The following is a 14,630-nucleotide window of genomic DNA, read 5'->3' as shown; positions in this document are numbered from 1 at the left end:
TCACTTGACAGTGTTTCTCACCACTTAATTATATATTGTAATAGTGTACAATTGATTTATATTACTGATCAACCCATACAACTTACATAGGAACTATGCAGATAAGCAGGTATACTAGCAGGTAGACTAGCCAATGGACAAATAAACCTATTATGTGACTTGTAATGTAGGTACATATGTTTATGCTCTGTCAGCAGTGGTGTAAAATACTTAAGTAAACATACTTGAAAGTACTACTGAAGTAGTTTTGGGGGGTAGCTGTACTTTATTTTACTATTTATATTTTTGACAACTTTTACTTTTACTTCACTACATTCTAAAAGAAAATGTACTTTTTACTTCATACATTTTCCCTGACACCCAAAAGTACTCGTTACATTTTGAATGCATAGCAGGACAGGAAAATTGTCTAATTCACACACTTATCAAGAGAACATCCCTGGTTATCCCTACTGCCTCTGATCTGGCGAACTCACTGAGCACATGCTTTATTTGTAAATTATATCTTAGTGTTGGAGCGTGCCCCTGGCTATCCGTAAATTTAAAAAAATAATTTAAAAAATTATGCCGTCTGGTTTGCTTCATATAAGGAATTTTAGCAATTACATTTACTTTCGATACTTCACTATTTTTAAAGCAAATACTTTTAGACTTTTACTCAAGTAGTATTTTACTGGGTGACATTTTCCATTAAGGTATCTTGACTTTTACCTAAGTATGAAAATTGGGTACTTTTTCCACCACTGTCTGTCAGAGAACTGGCAATCACAAGAGGTCCAACTCATTGCCCAGAGATTTCTCTCTCCCACACGTGTTTGGGGCCTTTTAAAGTAATCCACAGGTTGCCTGCTGTGACTGTGACCCCTGTGTTGTTCTGTAGCTGAACACATGCAGCTTGTTTTAGGCTGATTATGCCTGCCTGCCCAACAGTGTGCATCATAACATACTGTACTGGTGGAAGCTGGGGGTGAGTATTTCATGTGAGAGAAGGCCACGCAGCTGCAAATCAGGTTGCCAGTCTCTATATTTACCCATAAGCAGAGACACAGGGGTGTTGTCAGTCAAAATGGAAGTAACTTAATGTATGTTCCTCTGAATGACTCTGTCAATCCGACAGTTATTGTCAGCAGTAATCATGCGCCTACGAACCTGAGTTACACTGTTAGCACTGAGACGGTTTTCCCTAGCAGGAACCCCACTGTGAACAGTTCACCCTGGACTATCAGATCAAATACAAACATCACTGTCATGTATACCTCTGATAAGCCTCCCAGTAAAGCAATTAAAAACAATCAAGCAACCAGAAAATGGTAAAAAATAGGTTGCATTAACATACAGTGCCTTCAGAAAGTACTCAGACCCCTTGATTTTTCCCACATTTTGTTAAGTTACTGCCTTATTCAAGAATCGTCTTCCTATATCGCAACAAAGCATCCTTCTCTCATGCTGCCAAACATACCCTCGTAAAACTGACCAGCCTACCGATCCTCGACTTCGGTGATGTCATCTATAAAATAGCCTCCGACACTCTACTCAACATACTGGATGCAGTCTATCACAGTGTCATCTGTTTTGTCACCAAAGCCCCATACACTACACTACTACTATATCGACATAACCTGAAAGGCCACTCAGCAAGGAAGAAGCCACTGCTCCAAAACCACCATAAAAAAGCCAGACTACGGTTTGCAACTGCACATGAGATTCAGACTCCAGTCGCACTTCAATTGCAAAGAAAATGACTTACGACTTGACTTGGACTCGTGATCAATTGACTTGAGACTTGACTTGGACTCTAGACGAGAGACTCGTGAACAATGCAAGTCAGTACTGGGATAAGTTTTTGTTGTGCATTCTGTCAGATAACATGGAAGAGGCAGAATTGTAACACGGAGAACGTAATTTAATACAGAGGGCTGAAAAGCGTTCTAGAACATCTGTGTTCTGCAAAAAATATGCAGACAAGGACATATCTATTTCAATGGAGGGATAATGGTTACTCATATTTACACTTTGTCCTTATTTGATTGAGCGGACATTGTGTATGCTATTGCTATAGATTGGAACATTAAAACACAAGCTATCGTTTATCTTAAGTTAAGCTTGTTAAGATAAGCAAACGTTAGCTATCGTTTATCATAGTATGTGAAATCGTGCCGTATTTAAATAATGTGCTGTAAATTATATAATTATGACAGTGTTTGGCAACTAACTTTAAATTTATGAAATTGTTCCAAAAAAGAATGTTGGACATTTCTGTTAGTTTTTTAAGCAGACATGGTTTCACATTGACTGTTGACCTAATGAACCGTCTTAGTAAACTTAAAGAGCATAAATAACTATTAAGTGTTAATTTTAAAAATAGGTTATTGGACTGGTCTAGGTGGCATTATTAAAAAGGAAAGAATATTTATCAAATGTTTCTGCCCACTATGCTGTGCCTGCCACCAGTGCCCCAGTGGAGAGTAGTCATCGTGCCAGGCTCAGTGCAAGAACACTGACAAACTTGATCTTTCTGAAAAGTAACCTGTCTGCAATAGACATGTTCTCCATCTTAGAGTACAGGAAATTGTATTTCTGTTAAGTGTCCAGGTCAGTAAGTATATTTTAGGGATAAAGGTCATTAAGTTTGATATATAGGACACTTTAGTAGTGCAGTTATTGAACAGTTGTCAGTCATTTTGGTTTAGATTCATACATCTTCCCTCACCTACAGATTTTCAGTGTGTGTGACAGAATGAAGTGAAATAGACAATGTCTTCCACAAAATACCATACACTTTCAAATGTTTGCTTTTTTTCATATGCAGTACAATTACTTTTAATGTAAACTGTCTACATTTTAAAAGGAAATGTATTTTGATTTAAATAGCACCTGATGTGCTTCCTTTCATACAAGTATGGACTAATGAACAAGGGAGTCTCCAAATAATTTACAAGGTTTACAAGACCTAACCCACACCAGGCAGAAAGCCATTGCCAAAAGGGACTTGAGAATTGACTTGGACTCTACCTCAAAGACTAGTGACCATCTCTGATGTACAGAGAGCCAACATCAATAACATTCATGTCAATATCTCAAGCTCGAAGCTGGAGAGGTTGACAGTATCACTACTTATCTTTGAGAGAGGTATTGATAAGAAGCAGCAGCAAATGGGGATCCTTAATAAATTCAAATACAGACTTAAAAAAGCAGCACCTCCACAGTTGTCATAGCAGGAGTTTTGCCCCTCTGCATAGTAAAATACCATGGGCCGTGTAGCAAGCCATTGCAATTACGTACTGGTACTTGCAAAGACATTGGAGTCTTAGAGACATTGGTAAATGCATCACCTTCACTGTTGCGACATGTTAAAAGCTTCAACGTGAAAACAGACTAAATTAGCTGATCGCATCAACGTTAAATAAAATGGCCACGGGTTACATGATTCTATATCTCTGTACATCATTTTATTTACATGATACAATTTTGCAGTAATGTTGTGTAACAAGATTAAATGCGCAGTACATAAATAATGGTTTGTACAAACTTGCATAACTAAAAAAAAGGGTTAAAAATATTAAAACATAAAGTGAAATCTCACAGCCTACAGCGTGAACAGCAGGACCAAATAAAACAGAAAAACTAAAAGAATCTAAATCAAGAGTGAGTCCACTGGACCAGTTCTGACTACTGAGGAACACAAGCACTTACTTGCATACAAACATACACAATACTCATCCACCATCCATCCATCCAAGTCTACTGCACTACACTTGTGTTTAATACATAGCATGTGACACGCACTCCACAATCAAACATATCAGCACACACACACATTAAAAAGATTAATAAAATTAACAAAACAGAAGTGAAACATTCAAAAGATTAGTGGACCTAACCCTTCCAACCTCAGCAATCTGGTTCATTTAGGCTTTTTGTCATTGATACAACAACCCATGCAAAACACTCCATATCCTCATAAAAACATGGACACGAGAAGGGAGAAAACAAGAACACAGAATGGGCATCAACACTGTCACATGACCCGAGTGGCTGGATGAGTGAGGTCAAATGACCTGACCTTGATCTCATTGCAGGAAGTCTTCCTCCAACTTCCTATCCACCCGGTCAGAGGCAGCGCCAAGTATCCCCTGCAAATGAGCATCACAGCATCGAACCTAAATACTTCTTTAGGAAATAATCGTTAACAGAGACAAGTAAACCTAAGCAATGTTTTTTTTTAGTGCAGCACACATTGCCAGAAGAATGAACCAGTGAAGCAGGCTTGTATGACACAATGATATCCGGTTTGATTCAGATGCATCTCTGATGAGAGCCAATAAGGTTGGAATAGAACACATCCATCCAGCCATCGTCCAAGTGTCAGGGGTATGGTTGCTTTCACCATGCCTACTGGATGATAACTTCATAAGATCCTCCAAGATGTTCTTTAGTTGACTAATAAATCAAGCTTTTTTTTTATGTCACTACTTCACATCTTATCTCACAATAGGGAAATGTGCTTGAGGACCTCCCCTGAACTGAGGCCCCATGCAGCAAAAAAACAAACATGTATGGTAGTACATATAAAACAGACTCCATGGAGGACACCATGACACGTTATGAGAAGTTGAGCAAAAACAGCTATTCCCAACATAAGCCAGCTGTGACCTGCCACTGCGGGAGTGATCCGGTCGGGGCTGTAACAGTCTCATAGGCTAGTGTCCCCCACTATCCTCAGAAAAATCTCAACACACAGATAGCCAGTCACAAAAGTAGTTAACACATCAGCTCGCCTACTTGACAACAATCAGACTCCCCCATAAACAGTGAGAATTAAGCCAGGTCCAGGCATCACCGGAAAAGCAACATTTCTAGTCTGTAGTATTCTAAAAAAACATTTTTGATCTTTCTCATTTTTCTTTAATCATAAGCACAGACACCAACAGAAAACAAAATAAAAAATGTGATCGTTCATGCATTGCAGGAAACTGGACCCCCCCCATACTGTAATTTAAAAAACTAGTCCTTTAGAACGCAGGTCAGCACGAGTCCTTTTTTTAATCCAATCACTCAGTGTTCAAGGTCAAAGTGAGAAAAGGTCTTATATTCTCTGGATCTTATCGGCCACCACCACAGGGTTCTCCTTGCGGATCTTGGCGGCGGCCTCTGCTTTGTAGTCGTATGGGCAGTTGTGCTTGTCTGAGTAACGGTGGAGTCCACAGAACAGGTTCCCACAGCGGCAGTCAAAACCTGGCAGATTAAAAAGGGTACAGTGAGTCACACTAATAGACCTGGCTCATACCAACTCTGTACAGTGTATCACACTCATATCATAGAAGCACATAAGCCACAGCCTTCTTGAGGTGTAACTGACTGAATAAGCAGTAATGGAATGTTTGTCCTCACCTGTAAGGCCAACCTTCTTGCGGCACATGAAGCACCTGTTCTTCTTCGGTTTGGCGGGTTCGGGTAATTTGGATTCGTCACTCCCGGCAGCACTGGGAGGGGAAGCGGAGGCGATGGGCTGAGTGACCACTGGAAAAATAGGGGAACGCTAAATAAGACCTCAAAACAGCCCCAGAGAATATTCACAACCACCTCCCATCACTGGCGTGTAACCACTCACAAGTGTGTGCCCCCCCCATGAGGCTCTGAACACCCATATGAGTCAGACACCCACCAGGTTCTGCAAGCTCTGCTTTAGGCAATGCTCCTTCCTCCTCACAGGAAATGCTCATCTCGGTCATCTGTTGGGTAACAGGAAGAGCAGCTGCTGCCCCACTACAGTGAGAGAAAGAGATGCTACAAAGTTTTACTCCAAATCGTCCACTGCACACTAGCCATCTCATTCAGATGTAATGATAACAAAAGTGGTGCAAGATAAGCGACAGTCATTTGGTGTGGATTGGTCTTAAAGAATAGTTTCCATGGTCATTTCTAAGTAGCAACTGACACTTACCTGGCAGCTTCCGCATCAGCTTCAGCAGCAGCCGCCGCCGCAGCATTATTCAATGTGGCCTCAATTCTCTGGATGGCAGAGGCCTCCATTGTGGGGCTACTGGAGACACTGCCACCTAAATGATGCAAATTATTGGATTTACTAGGAGAAAAGGTCATGACCGCAAACCTGAGTCTTAAGGAATCTACTTCTCGGATAAAAATGAACAAAAACAATTAACAGCTTATTGAGGAATGGCAGATCTTACCCATTGCACTCAGGGGGCTCACTCCTCCATTGTTCTGTCTGGTCAGGTGGTCCTTATAGCAGACAGAGCACATGCCACTGGTCCTGGGGTTTCCAAAGAAACCACAGCCGGTAGCACAAAGCATGGGCGCTTGACTCTGATTGGTCTCCTGTGCCATCTCTGCTGGGTAAATTGCCCTGGACAGAATGAAACAGACATGCTCATTAGAGAGTGAGACGTGTGGGCTACAAACAGTCAGGCAGAATTTCATGTGTCAAAAACAGGCAGACAATGGTTCTCTTATTGGGGGGGGCTTATGACATATGGCGACATATGGCGAGCCCCTTCTAATATGATTCTAGTACAGTTATTAGCCAAATGCCATCATTATTAGCCATCATTTGCCAAATGTCTAAACATAATCAATTGTTAGTGAGACAAAGCTGTTTACAGTATTGGTCCAGCCACGCATCAGACAACATACAGTACCAATAGAAGAAAATGAACCCTTAACAAAGAAGCAATATTATATTCCAGCATTTTAATCTCGTTGGGCTGTCCTGGCATCTGTGGCCTTGAACTGTTTGCCACCATTCTAAAAGCACTGCCACTTCAACAGTTGAACCTGAATGATCTCACTCACCCTGTATATCAAGGTCAGAGTGGGTCATCAGGAGGAATCAGACAATTATACTTGTGCGCAAACATTCAATAAGTGTAGGAGGCAGTAAATCGCCATCATTGGCTTCATACCAGTTTAAACACACTAGGATGACAGTATGCACCCTTTCAGTTTGTTTACTTCAAAATTGATATGTTTTCAACTGTGCTGCTGGTGTGTTCAGACGCAATAATGGGACACAATATCTATGTTTACCACATACGACTGGGAAAAATCTACTTGAACGGCCCCCCAACTGGTAATTATTAGGGCTGTGAAGGAATTCTTTGACACGAAAAAAACCCCAAAAAGGTTTGGTTTTCTGGTCCAATGCTCTAACCACTAGGCTACCTGGCAAGTAAAGCCATGTGTGTGTGTGTGGCTATGTTCGCGGTATTCCTGCCAAATTGGGCTCCTTTGAATAGGATGTCGTGGACAAAAATCTATTGGTCATGGGTTGTAGGTTTTTGGGCTATTTCTAAGTTGCACCGCAGCCACCGTGGCATTTCTCTTAAAATATATACATTTCACTGTGACCTGCTCCAGACTGTCAGGTAGTTCCTGAGTGAGTGGTGGGGAGGGCCAGAGGGGTGCATGTGGGTTGAAAGACCACTACAGTTATTGGCTGAATCACGTGAGCGAGAGGAGAAGAGAGCAGCAGCGCACACACACACACATTGTGACATCTTTTTACCAGTTGTGGGTAGGCTATTTAGATTGTCATTACGGAGACACCTATTTCCAACCCTTTTTGCAGAAAACATTAAAACTCTAGAACTGATGCACATCAAGAAATAATGGAGACAAAGCACTGGAAAATGATTTTGGGCACATGACATAAATCCACTCAGAGGAGGTTTAAAATGCATTCTAATGTTGACTGCTGTCAAGCGCAGTGATTTATGCATGCTCAATTCTTGGAGGTTGCCAAGTGGAGTGGAAATCTGAAATGGAAGTTGTGGTACTTTCTTTTTATTGGGGGGGGGGGTCCTAAATGTGGATAATCACATATTTGTCTCTGTTAGCCATCAGGTAGCCCATTAACGTATACACCGTTGAAATTAGCCGTTGAAATTACAATACCACTGGAGTCAAATCAATTTCTGCCACCTGTATAGCCTACCTGGAGCTGGCAAACCAATTTAATAAATTGGTCTATAAATTCAGTTTATTGTTGTTGTAGCCTGGTGATCTTATGAACGCATTAGGTTGATGGTAACAGTAGTCAGACTAGGCTACAGAACCTTGGCTGTTGACAAGCATATTGAGTTAGTCTGTTCATTTAAGTAAGCTGCTAAATCGTTCAGTTTACATCTAGTCTAGGCTACTGTAGACTGAAATGAGATGCGGGCCTATAGGCTACCTGACTTTATCTAAGCAAACTATGGCATTGAATTAGAATCATAAACCCAGATTTTAGTCTGTGTCCTACGCCTATTGAAATAACAAGTAAATCTCGCAAATGGAGCCGTTTATAACAGTTTAGTCTTAACACCTAGCGCATAAGAGAACAATTGCCAGAAAATAGCCTAACATTAGTTTATGTTCATCCAAATGTTTCTTGCTCAGAGATTGAGATTCTCTGTCCAACTTTCATATCTCAAACTCCTGACAGATTTATCTATAGTTATGCACATGCTCAAAGGGGATTTATATACAAATATAAACCTGGTTTGAGCCCTGAACGCAGATTGGCTGAAAAAAGTGGCATATCAGACCATATACCACAGGTATATCAAAACAGCACTTATTACTGTTGGTAACCAGTTCATAATAGCAATAAGGCACCCTGGGGGTTTGTGGTATATGGCCAGTATAACAAAGCTAAATGGCTGTATCCAGGCACTCTGCGTTGCGCTTAAGAACAGTCCTTAAAAACTTCTTGCGACTAGGGGGCGACATTTTAATTTTTGAATGAAAACGTTCATTTTAAACGAGATATTTTGTCACGAAAAGATGCTCGACTGCACATATAATTGACAGCTTTGGATAGAAAACTCTGACGTTTCCAAAACTGCAAAGATAGTCTGTGTGCAACAGAACTGATGTTACAGGCGAAACCCAGATAAAAATCCAACCAGGAAGTGCCGCATTTTTAAAAACCGCCTCATGCCAATGACTCCTTATATGGCTGTGAATGAGCTAACGTTTTCCCCAAGGTGTCTACAGCATTGACGTCTTTTTACGCATTTCCGTTGAAGAATAGACGTAAGGGACCATATTTAGCAAGTGGTCACATGGGGTCTCCCGCAGAAAATCGTGCGCAAAATACTGAGGTAGCCATTTTTCCAATCGCTTCTTATGAGAAACCAATTGCCTCAACGGATATATATGTTAAAAACACCTTTTGAGGATGGATCCTAAACAACGTTTGCCGTGTTTGTCGATATTATGAAGGTAATTTGGAAAAAAGTTTGGCGCTGTAGTGGTAGCATTTTCCGGTCGATTTTTCAGCCAAGCATGATGAACAAACGGGAGCTATTTCGCCTACAAAAATAATATTTTTGAAAAAAAGGAACATTTGCTATTTAACTGGGAGTGTCCTGAGTGAAAACATCCGAAGTTCTTCAAAGGTAAATGATTTAATTTGGTTGCTTTTCTTATTTTTGTGAAAATGTTGCCTGCTGCCAGCAGAGCCTAGCATAGCATTATGCCATGATAAACTTACACAAATGCTTGTCTAGCGTTGGCTGTAACGCATATTTTGAAAATCTGAGGTGACAGTGTGATTAACAAAAGGCTAAGCTTGTGTTTGAATATATTTATTTCATTTGCGATTTTCATGAATAGGAAAAGTTTAGGGGTATTTATGTCCGCTGCGTTATGCTACTTTGTTTGAGGCTATGATTACGCTCCCGGATCCGGGATTGCTAGTCGCAAAAGGTTAACTTTTAAAGAAATTAGAAGCAAAATTCAGGGTTCCTCAAAATAATTATTGCAAGCTGTGACATGACGTAATAAAGGAATTTGAATGTGACAAGCAAAGAATTAGCCCTTATTAAACTTGCCAGATCATTTTCCATTAATGGATGTCGATTTACTAACTCGCTTGATAGTTGTGATTAATCAATAAGGCACAAGGAGGTATGATTGTTGTGATTAATCAATAAGGCACAAGGAGGTATGGTATATTGCCAATATACCTCGGTTAATATTCCTTCTTAATTACCGTGATAACGGTATGAAAAAATGGCTCATTGTATAGATATGGCAACTCCTCCCTTGCTGTAAAAATAAATAAAATAGGCTTAGTTCTCAGGTCATTTGGGCAGGTTTTGATTGGTCATTGGACAAAAAACATTTGCTTGAACTGGCAACCCTGGATGTGACGAAGGGCGTCTCTTCGCTATCAGTTGAAGCAGCAGACTCAAACTAAAAAAAAAACCTGAGTTGTTACCTACTGGAAACAGATGTCAGTTCAACGTTTAGTTTTGATTTAAGTGAAATAACGATAAAATTCCCTTACATTGATGCAAATCCAATAGATTTTTGTTGTAGTAGAATGACATAGAAACGAAGTTGATTCAAACAGTTAGTGTAACAGTGGTGTTACTCGTCTACACGTTCAACGAAAATATAGTACAAAAATAAAGTATTACCTACACCAATTAAAAGTGTTGCAGGGTGGGCCCCATTGAAACTATGCATCAACAAATTCCATGACAGGTTTTTAAATATCTTAATTGGTATCGGTAATGGGCACAATCTGTCATTGGCATCAAACCAACACTAAGATGATAGGTGTCTGTTAACGTTACACATGGTAGCTCTTTAGAATACTTTGGTTTAAGCAATTATTTGCGCTCGCCCTCTTACAATAATGCTGTTACACAAGTTCTCTGAACATTTAAACGAGGCATATCACCTTCTCTGTGACAGATCTTTCAACATCTCATGTCTGTCTTTTCAGTCCAGCGCTCACAAACACAGCCTGATTAAACGCATACGTTCCTCAATGAATTAGTCATTGTGATTACTAAGCTGCAGTTTCTTGTGTTGTACCTCACCAGACTGATCAAACAACTCTAAAGCGCCTGCTTGTCATCTGTAACCCCTTCAAAATACAGTACCAGTCAAAGGGTGACACCTACTTATTCAACGTGTTCTAAAACACGTTGACGAACTGTACTTTGAAAACAGCCACCGCAGCATTTTTCTAATAGAAATAGCAACTCGCACTTACTCATACTCAACTCTCTATTCGCACATGTAACACTCGCATTAGAGCTCTGCAAATTGACCACCCGCCAATGTGGCTGGTAAAATAAGCATCCGTAGCCTCCAATACCTAAATCTACTCTCATTTGGCAGGTGTTCATTTTATGCCCTGCCAGACTGCCATTTATAAGTGTTGCCATATATTTTCAAGCAAATTTAAGTTAACACTAACTAGGCCATTCAGGAACGTTCAATATCATCTTGGTAAGGAACTGTGTATATTTGCCATGTGTTTTATGTTATTGTCCTGCTGAAATGTTGTCCATGCTGATGACAAGCATAGCCATAACATGATGCAGCCTCCACCATGCTTGAAAATACTATGAGTGGTACTCGCTTCATATTCAAGACAAAAAAAATAAAAAATTCTCCACGTTTTGCAAGCCATTGGAAAACCTCCCTTGGTCATTGTGGTTGAATCTGAAATTCACTGGTCAACTGAGGTACCTTACAGATAATTGTATGTGTGGGGTACAGAGATGTGGTAGTAATTTATAAATCATATGAAACAGTTATTGCACAGAGTCAGTACATGCAACTTGTGACTTAAGCAAACAACTTATTTAGGCTGGCAATAAAAGAGATTGAATGCTTACTCAAAGTGTCAGCTTTTCATTCAAACATCTACAAAAAAAATCCACTTTTATATTATGGGGTAGTGTGTGACATTTTAAATTCAGGCTGTAACCACAAAATGTGGAAAAAGTCAAGGGGTGTGAGTACATGTCCCATTGTGGCGTCTGAGCACACAGGCAGTGACATTGAGGCCATCTCCAGATTGAAGAAGTCAATTTTCTTTCTACTACTTCTTAGTTGGCAAACAAACTGAAAGGGTGCACACTGCCAGCTAGAGTGTTTGAACAGGTATAAAGCAAAGGTTGGAAATTGACTGCCACCTATAGTAATGGAATGTTTGCTCACAAGTATAATTCCTTGACTGCACTCCTGATGACCCATGTGGAATCCTGTAATCCCTCTTCACCCATAGGAAGGCCCACCCAGTTGGCTACTTTAACATTGTGTGGAAGCCCTCAATGGCAATGCCAAAACAGGTTTTATCCATCTAGAGTCCTCTAACTCCCACCACACTGACTCACACGGACAGGGGTATTCACTTTCGCCTGTTACAAGCAAGGTTGACACACTGATCTCAAACAACCTCGCTAGCTAACAGCTCGGCTGACTATATTTAGGCAACCCTGGAAGCCCCACTAAGGTTTGGTTACATCACAAAAAGCCGGCTGGCACAGCAACTGTGCATTGGTTGTTTATTTATACAGGAACGAATGTAGGGTGCTTAAAGTTTGACTGAACAATAGATTACAATCTTTAGCTACATTACCAGCCGATTAAACTCAACTATACAATAGTGTGGGCGGACTGGAGATCCGCCGTAACACAAATAATAACCCACATACTGTATAATGCCGCGTTCAAAACAACTGGGGAAAAACTTTTGAACGGTCATCCAACTCCAGACCTGAAGCTCATCGGCGTCATGAACACGGAATAATGGGGTGTTATTCTGTGCGCTGAAAATCAGTCGTTTGATAGAATGTCGCTCAACTCCATTGTAAATCGTGGAGTTGGTTAGCTACATACCTACAAGTTGCAAAGCCACATGCATATGTCTTGCATTGATAGGAAATGTGTGTTGCTAGCTAACTGATAAACCAACAGTCATATGATGTTTAGCTATAAATAATATATTACATGAAAATCAACATGAAGGAATATGTGCTGCCTACCTACTGCCACGACCACCTTCCCCCCACGTTAGGGTCCAAGGACAAGTTTACTTTATATCGAAATAACGTTAGCCAACTGACAACGTTATATAGACAATAAAACTATAATGCGACAATAAAACTATAATGCATCTCAACATAATAAATCCACCCAAGCAGACTGGCGAACAAGCTGGAACGAAAGCTCAGGCCAACGATTCAGACATTGCAGCCAGTGGAGGCCTCGACTGCTCTGTAAATCCACTGAGTCATGCTAGCTAACGTTAGCTAGATGTCGGAATGGCAAACGTTAGGTAGCTAACGTACTGTACTAGATATAGCAATAAAGCTACGGCGTTGCTTCCTACCTATACATGACATGATCATATTGCAGTAGCTAACTACTCAATGATCAATAATATATGATTCAACAATATATCCAACGTTAGCTAGCGAAATGTGGTTCTTCGCAAATCACCACTATATCTTACTAGCTAGCTAACGTTAGCACTTTGTCATGTCTTTGTTCCTACCACTCTTCCTGTTTTGGCAGTTCAAGATGAACAAATACTTTCTGTACACCAATAACTAGTTACCTACATCTAACGTAGGTTAAATAAAAATGGATGCCCATTTCGACAGACGTTGTTTGCTAGCTACGTTAACCATATAAGATATTCGAGGTTGCCTCGAGATGATCCCGCACATCCCTCTCGTCAACCATCATCGACCACGCTGATCGAACTCCGATGGTTGCTGGTTCAGGTAGTAACGTTAGTTAGCCGGTTCTGTCGTGGTTACAGTAACTCCAATGTTCCCTAACGGTTGTTTTCCGCGGTGAAACTGTTCTGACCCCCCCGTGGAAAAAACTAGATATACGGGACGCTAACTAGCCATTTTCACTTCGTGAACAAAAATAGTAAGTTATCTAGCTAACGACGTTAGGTAGCCAGCAGTTTTGCCCTTAATAATTCACCATACGTTAAACTGGATAACAATTGCTTAGACCTGTATAGTTAAGACATTTTACCGTAACTAGTAAAAGTAAAAACTAGCTGGTTGTAACGTTAGCTAGCTAATACATTTTCGATATCCTTTCACACTCACAGTAAACAACTGTCAGCTAAATGACAGTAACTAACATAGGCTGGCAAATATTTTTTTTAAAGTCATTTCACTTACCTTATTATCGGTGTAGTTTTATAGTAGCTTAATTGAATAAGCGGGTTCTTGCTCCGTGGGTCGTTCGGTGTTAGAAAAGCCCTGGCAGACTCTCCGTTCCCCCTTTCTGCGATACTAAGGACTCCGTCGGAGTTGAATCCCTCCAGCTGGTTAGCCTCGCTACTGTTGTCCACCGGTTTTGCGTTTGTTGCCTTAGGAGGAGTGGCAATTACACGTCATGGAAGATAGCGCCCAGATGGTTGGAGGAGAGGAAAGTAGGGGCATGCACCCCTTTTGGTCGTCGCTAATAGTTTAACACATACAGAACAAGTGTTAGCTACAATGTAACTATTGTGAAGACCGTCAGTGGATGTTTTGGAAATCAGTGAATTTGAGCAGTCAACGCCCCCAAAAAGCATCTGTAATCATTCGTCATCGTTTTTACATCAATCGTGGCTTGGACACGGTGTAACAACAAAACAACGGAGTAAACAATGACTGTATATTAGGTAAGTAAATCATGTCGAACTTGAGTAGTAACTTGTTTGTGTTACACAATATCATACTAATGTTAGCACTGACTCTAGTAAAGAAAATAATATTGGGTAGAGTTTAATTTCGGTAATGGCATTGAACAATCATTTTAAACTACACGTGGAACAATATAAGAACACAAGAAAATAAAATGCACAG

The 14,630-nt window shown here is 40.4% G+C and overlaps 1 protein-coding gene across 1 annotated transcript; it reads right to left on the bottom strand.

Moving 5' to 3' along the window:
- Nucleotides 1–3,427: 3,427 nt before the first annotated feature.
- Nucleotides 3,428–14,241, bottom strand: LOC112230960 (AN1-type zinc finger protein 5). The gene is made up of 6 exons (XM_024397398.2): nt 13,959–14,241; nt 6,192–6,367; nt 5,945–6,059; nt 5,666–5,766; nt 5,392–5,520; nt 3,428–5,235 (listed from the first exon to the last, which is right to left on the bottom strand). Exons 2-6 carry the CDS (start codon nt 6,346–6,348, stop codon nt 5,087–5,089), a joined length of 651 nt encoding a protein of 216 aa, XP_024253166.1. The 5' UTR covers nt 6,349–6,367; nt 13,959–14,241; the 3' UTR covers nt 3,428–5,086.
- Nucleotides 14,242–14,630: the final 389 nt, after the last annotated feature.

The sequence above is a fragment of the Oncorhynchus tshawytscha genome, linkage group LG33 (genome assembly GCF_018296145.1).
Source record: "Oncorhynchus tshawytscha isolate Ot180627B linkage group LG33, Otsh_v2.0, whole genome shotgun sequence".
Classification (NCBI taxonomy): domain Eukaryota; kingdom Metazoa; phylum Chordata; class Actinopteri; order Salmoniformes; family Salmonidae; genus Oncorhynchus; species Oncorhynchus tshawytscha.
The sequence above is the reverse complement of the archived record's forward strand: the minus strand, read 5'-3'. Positions and strand labels throughout refer to the sequence as shown.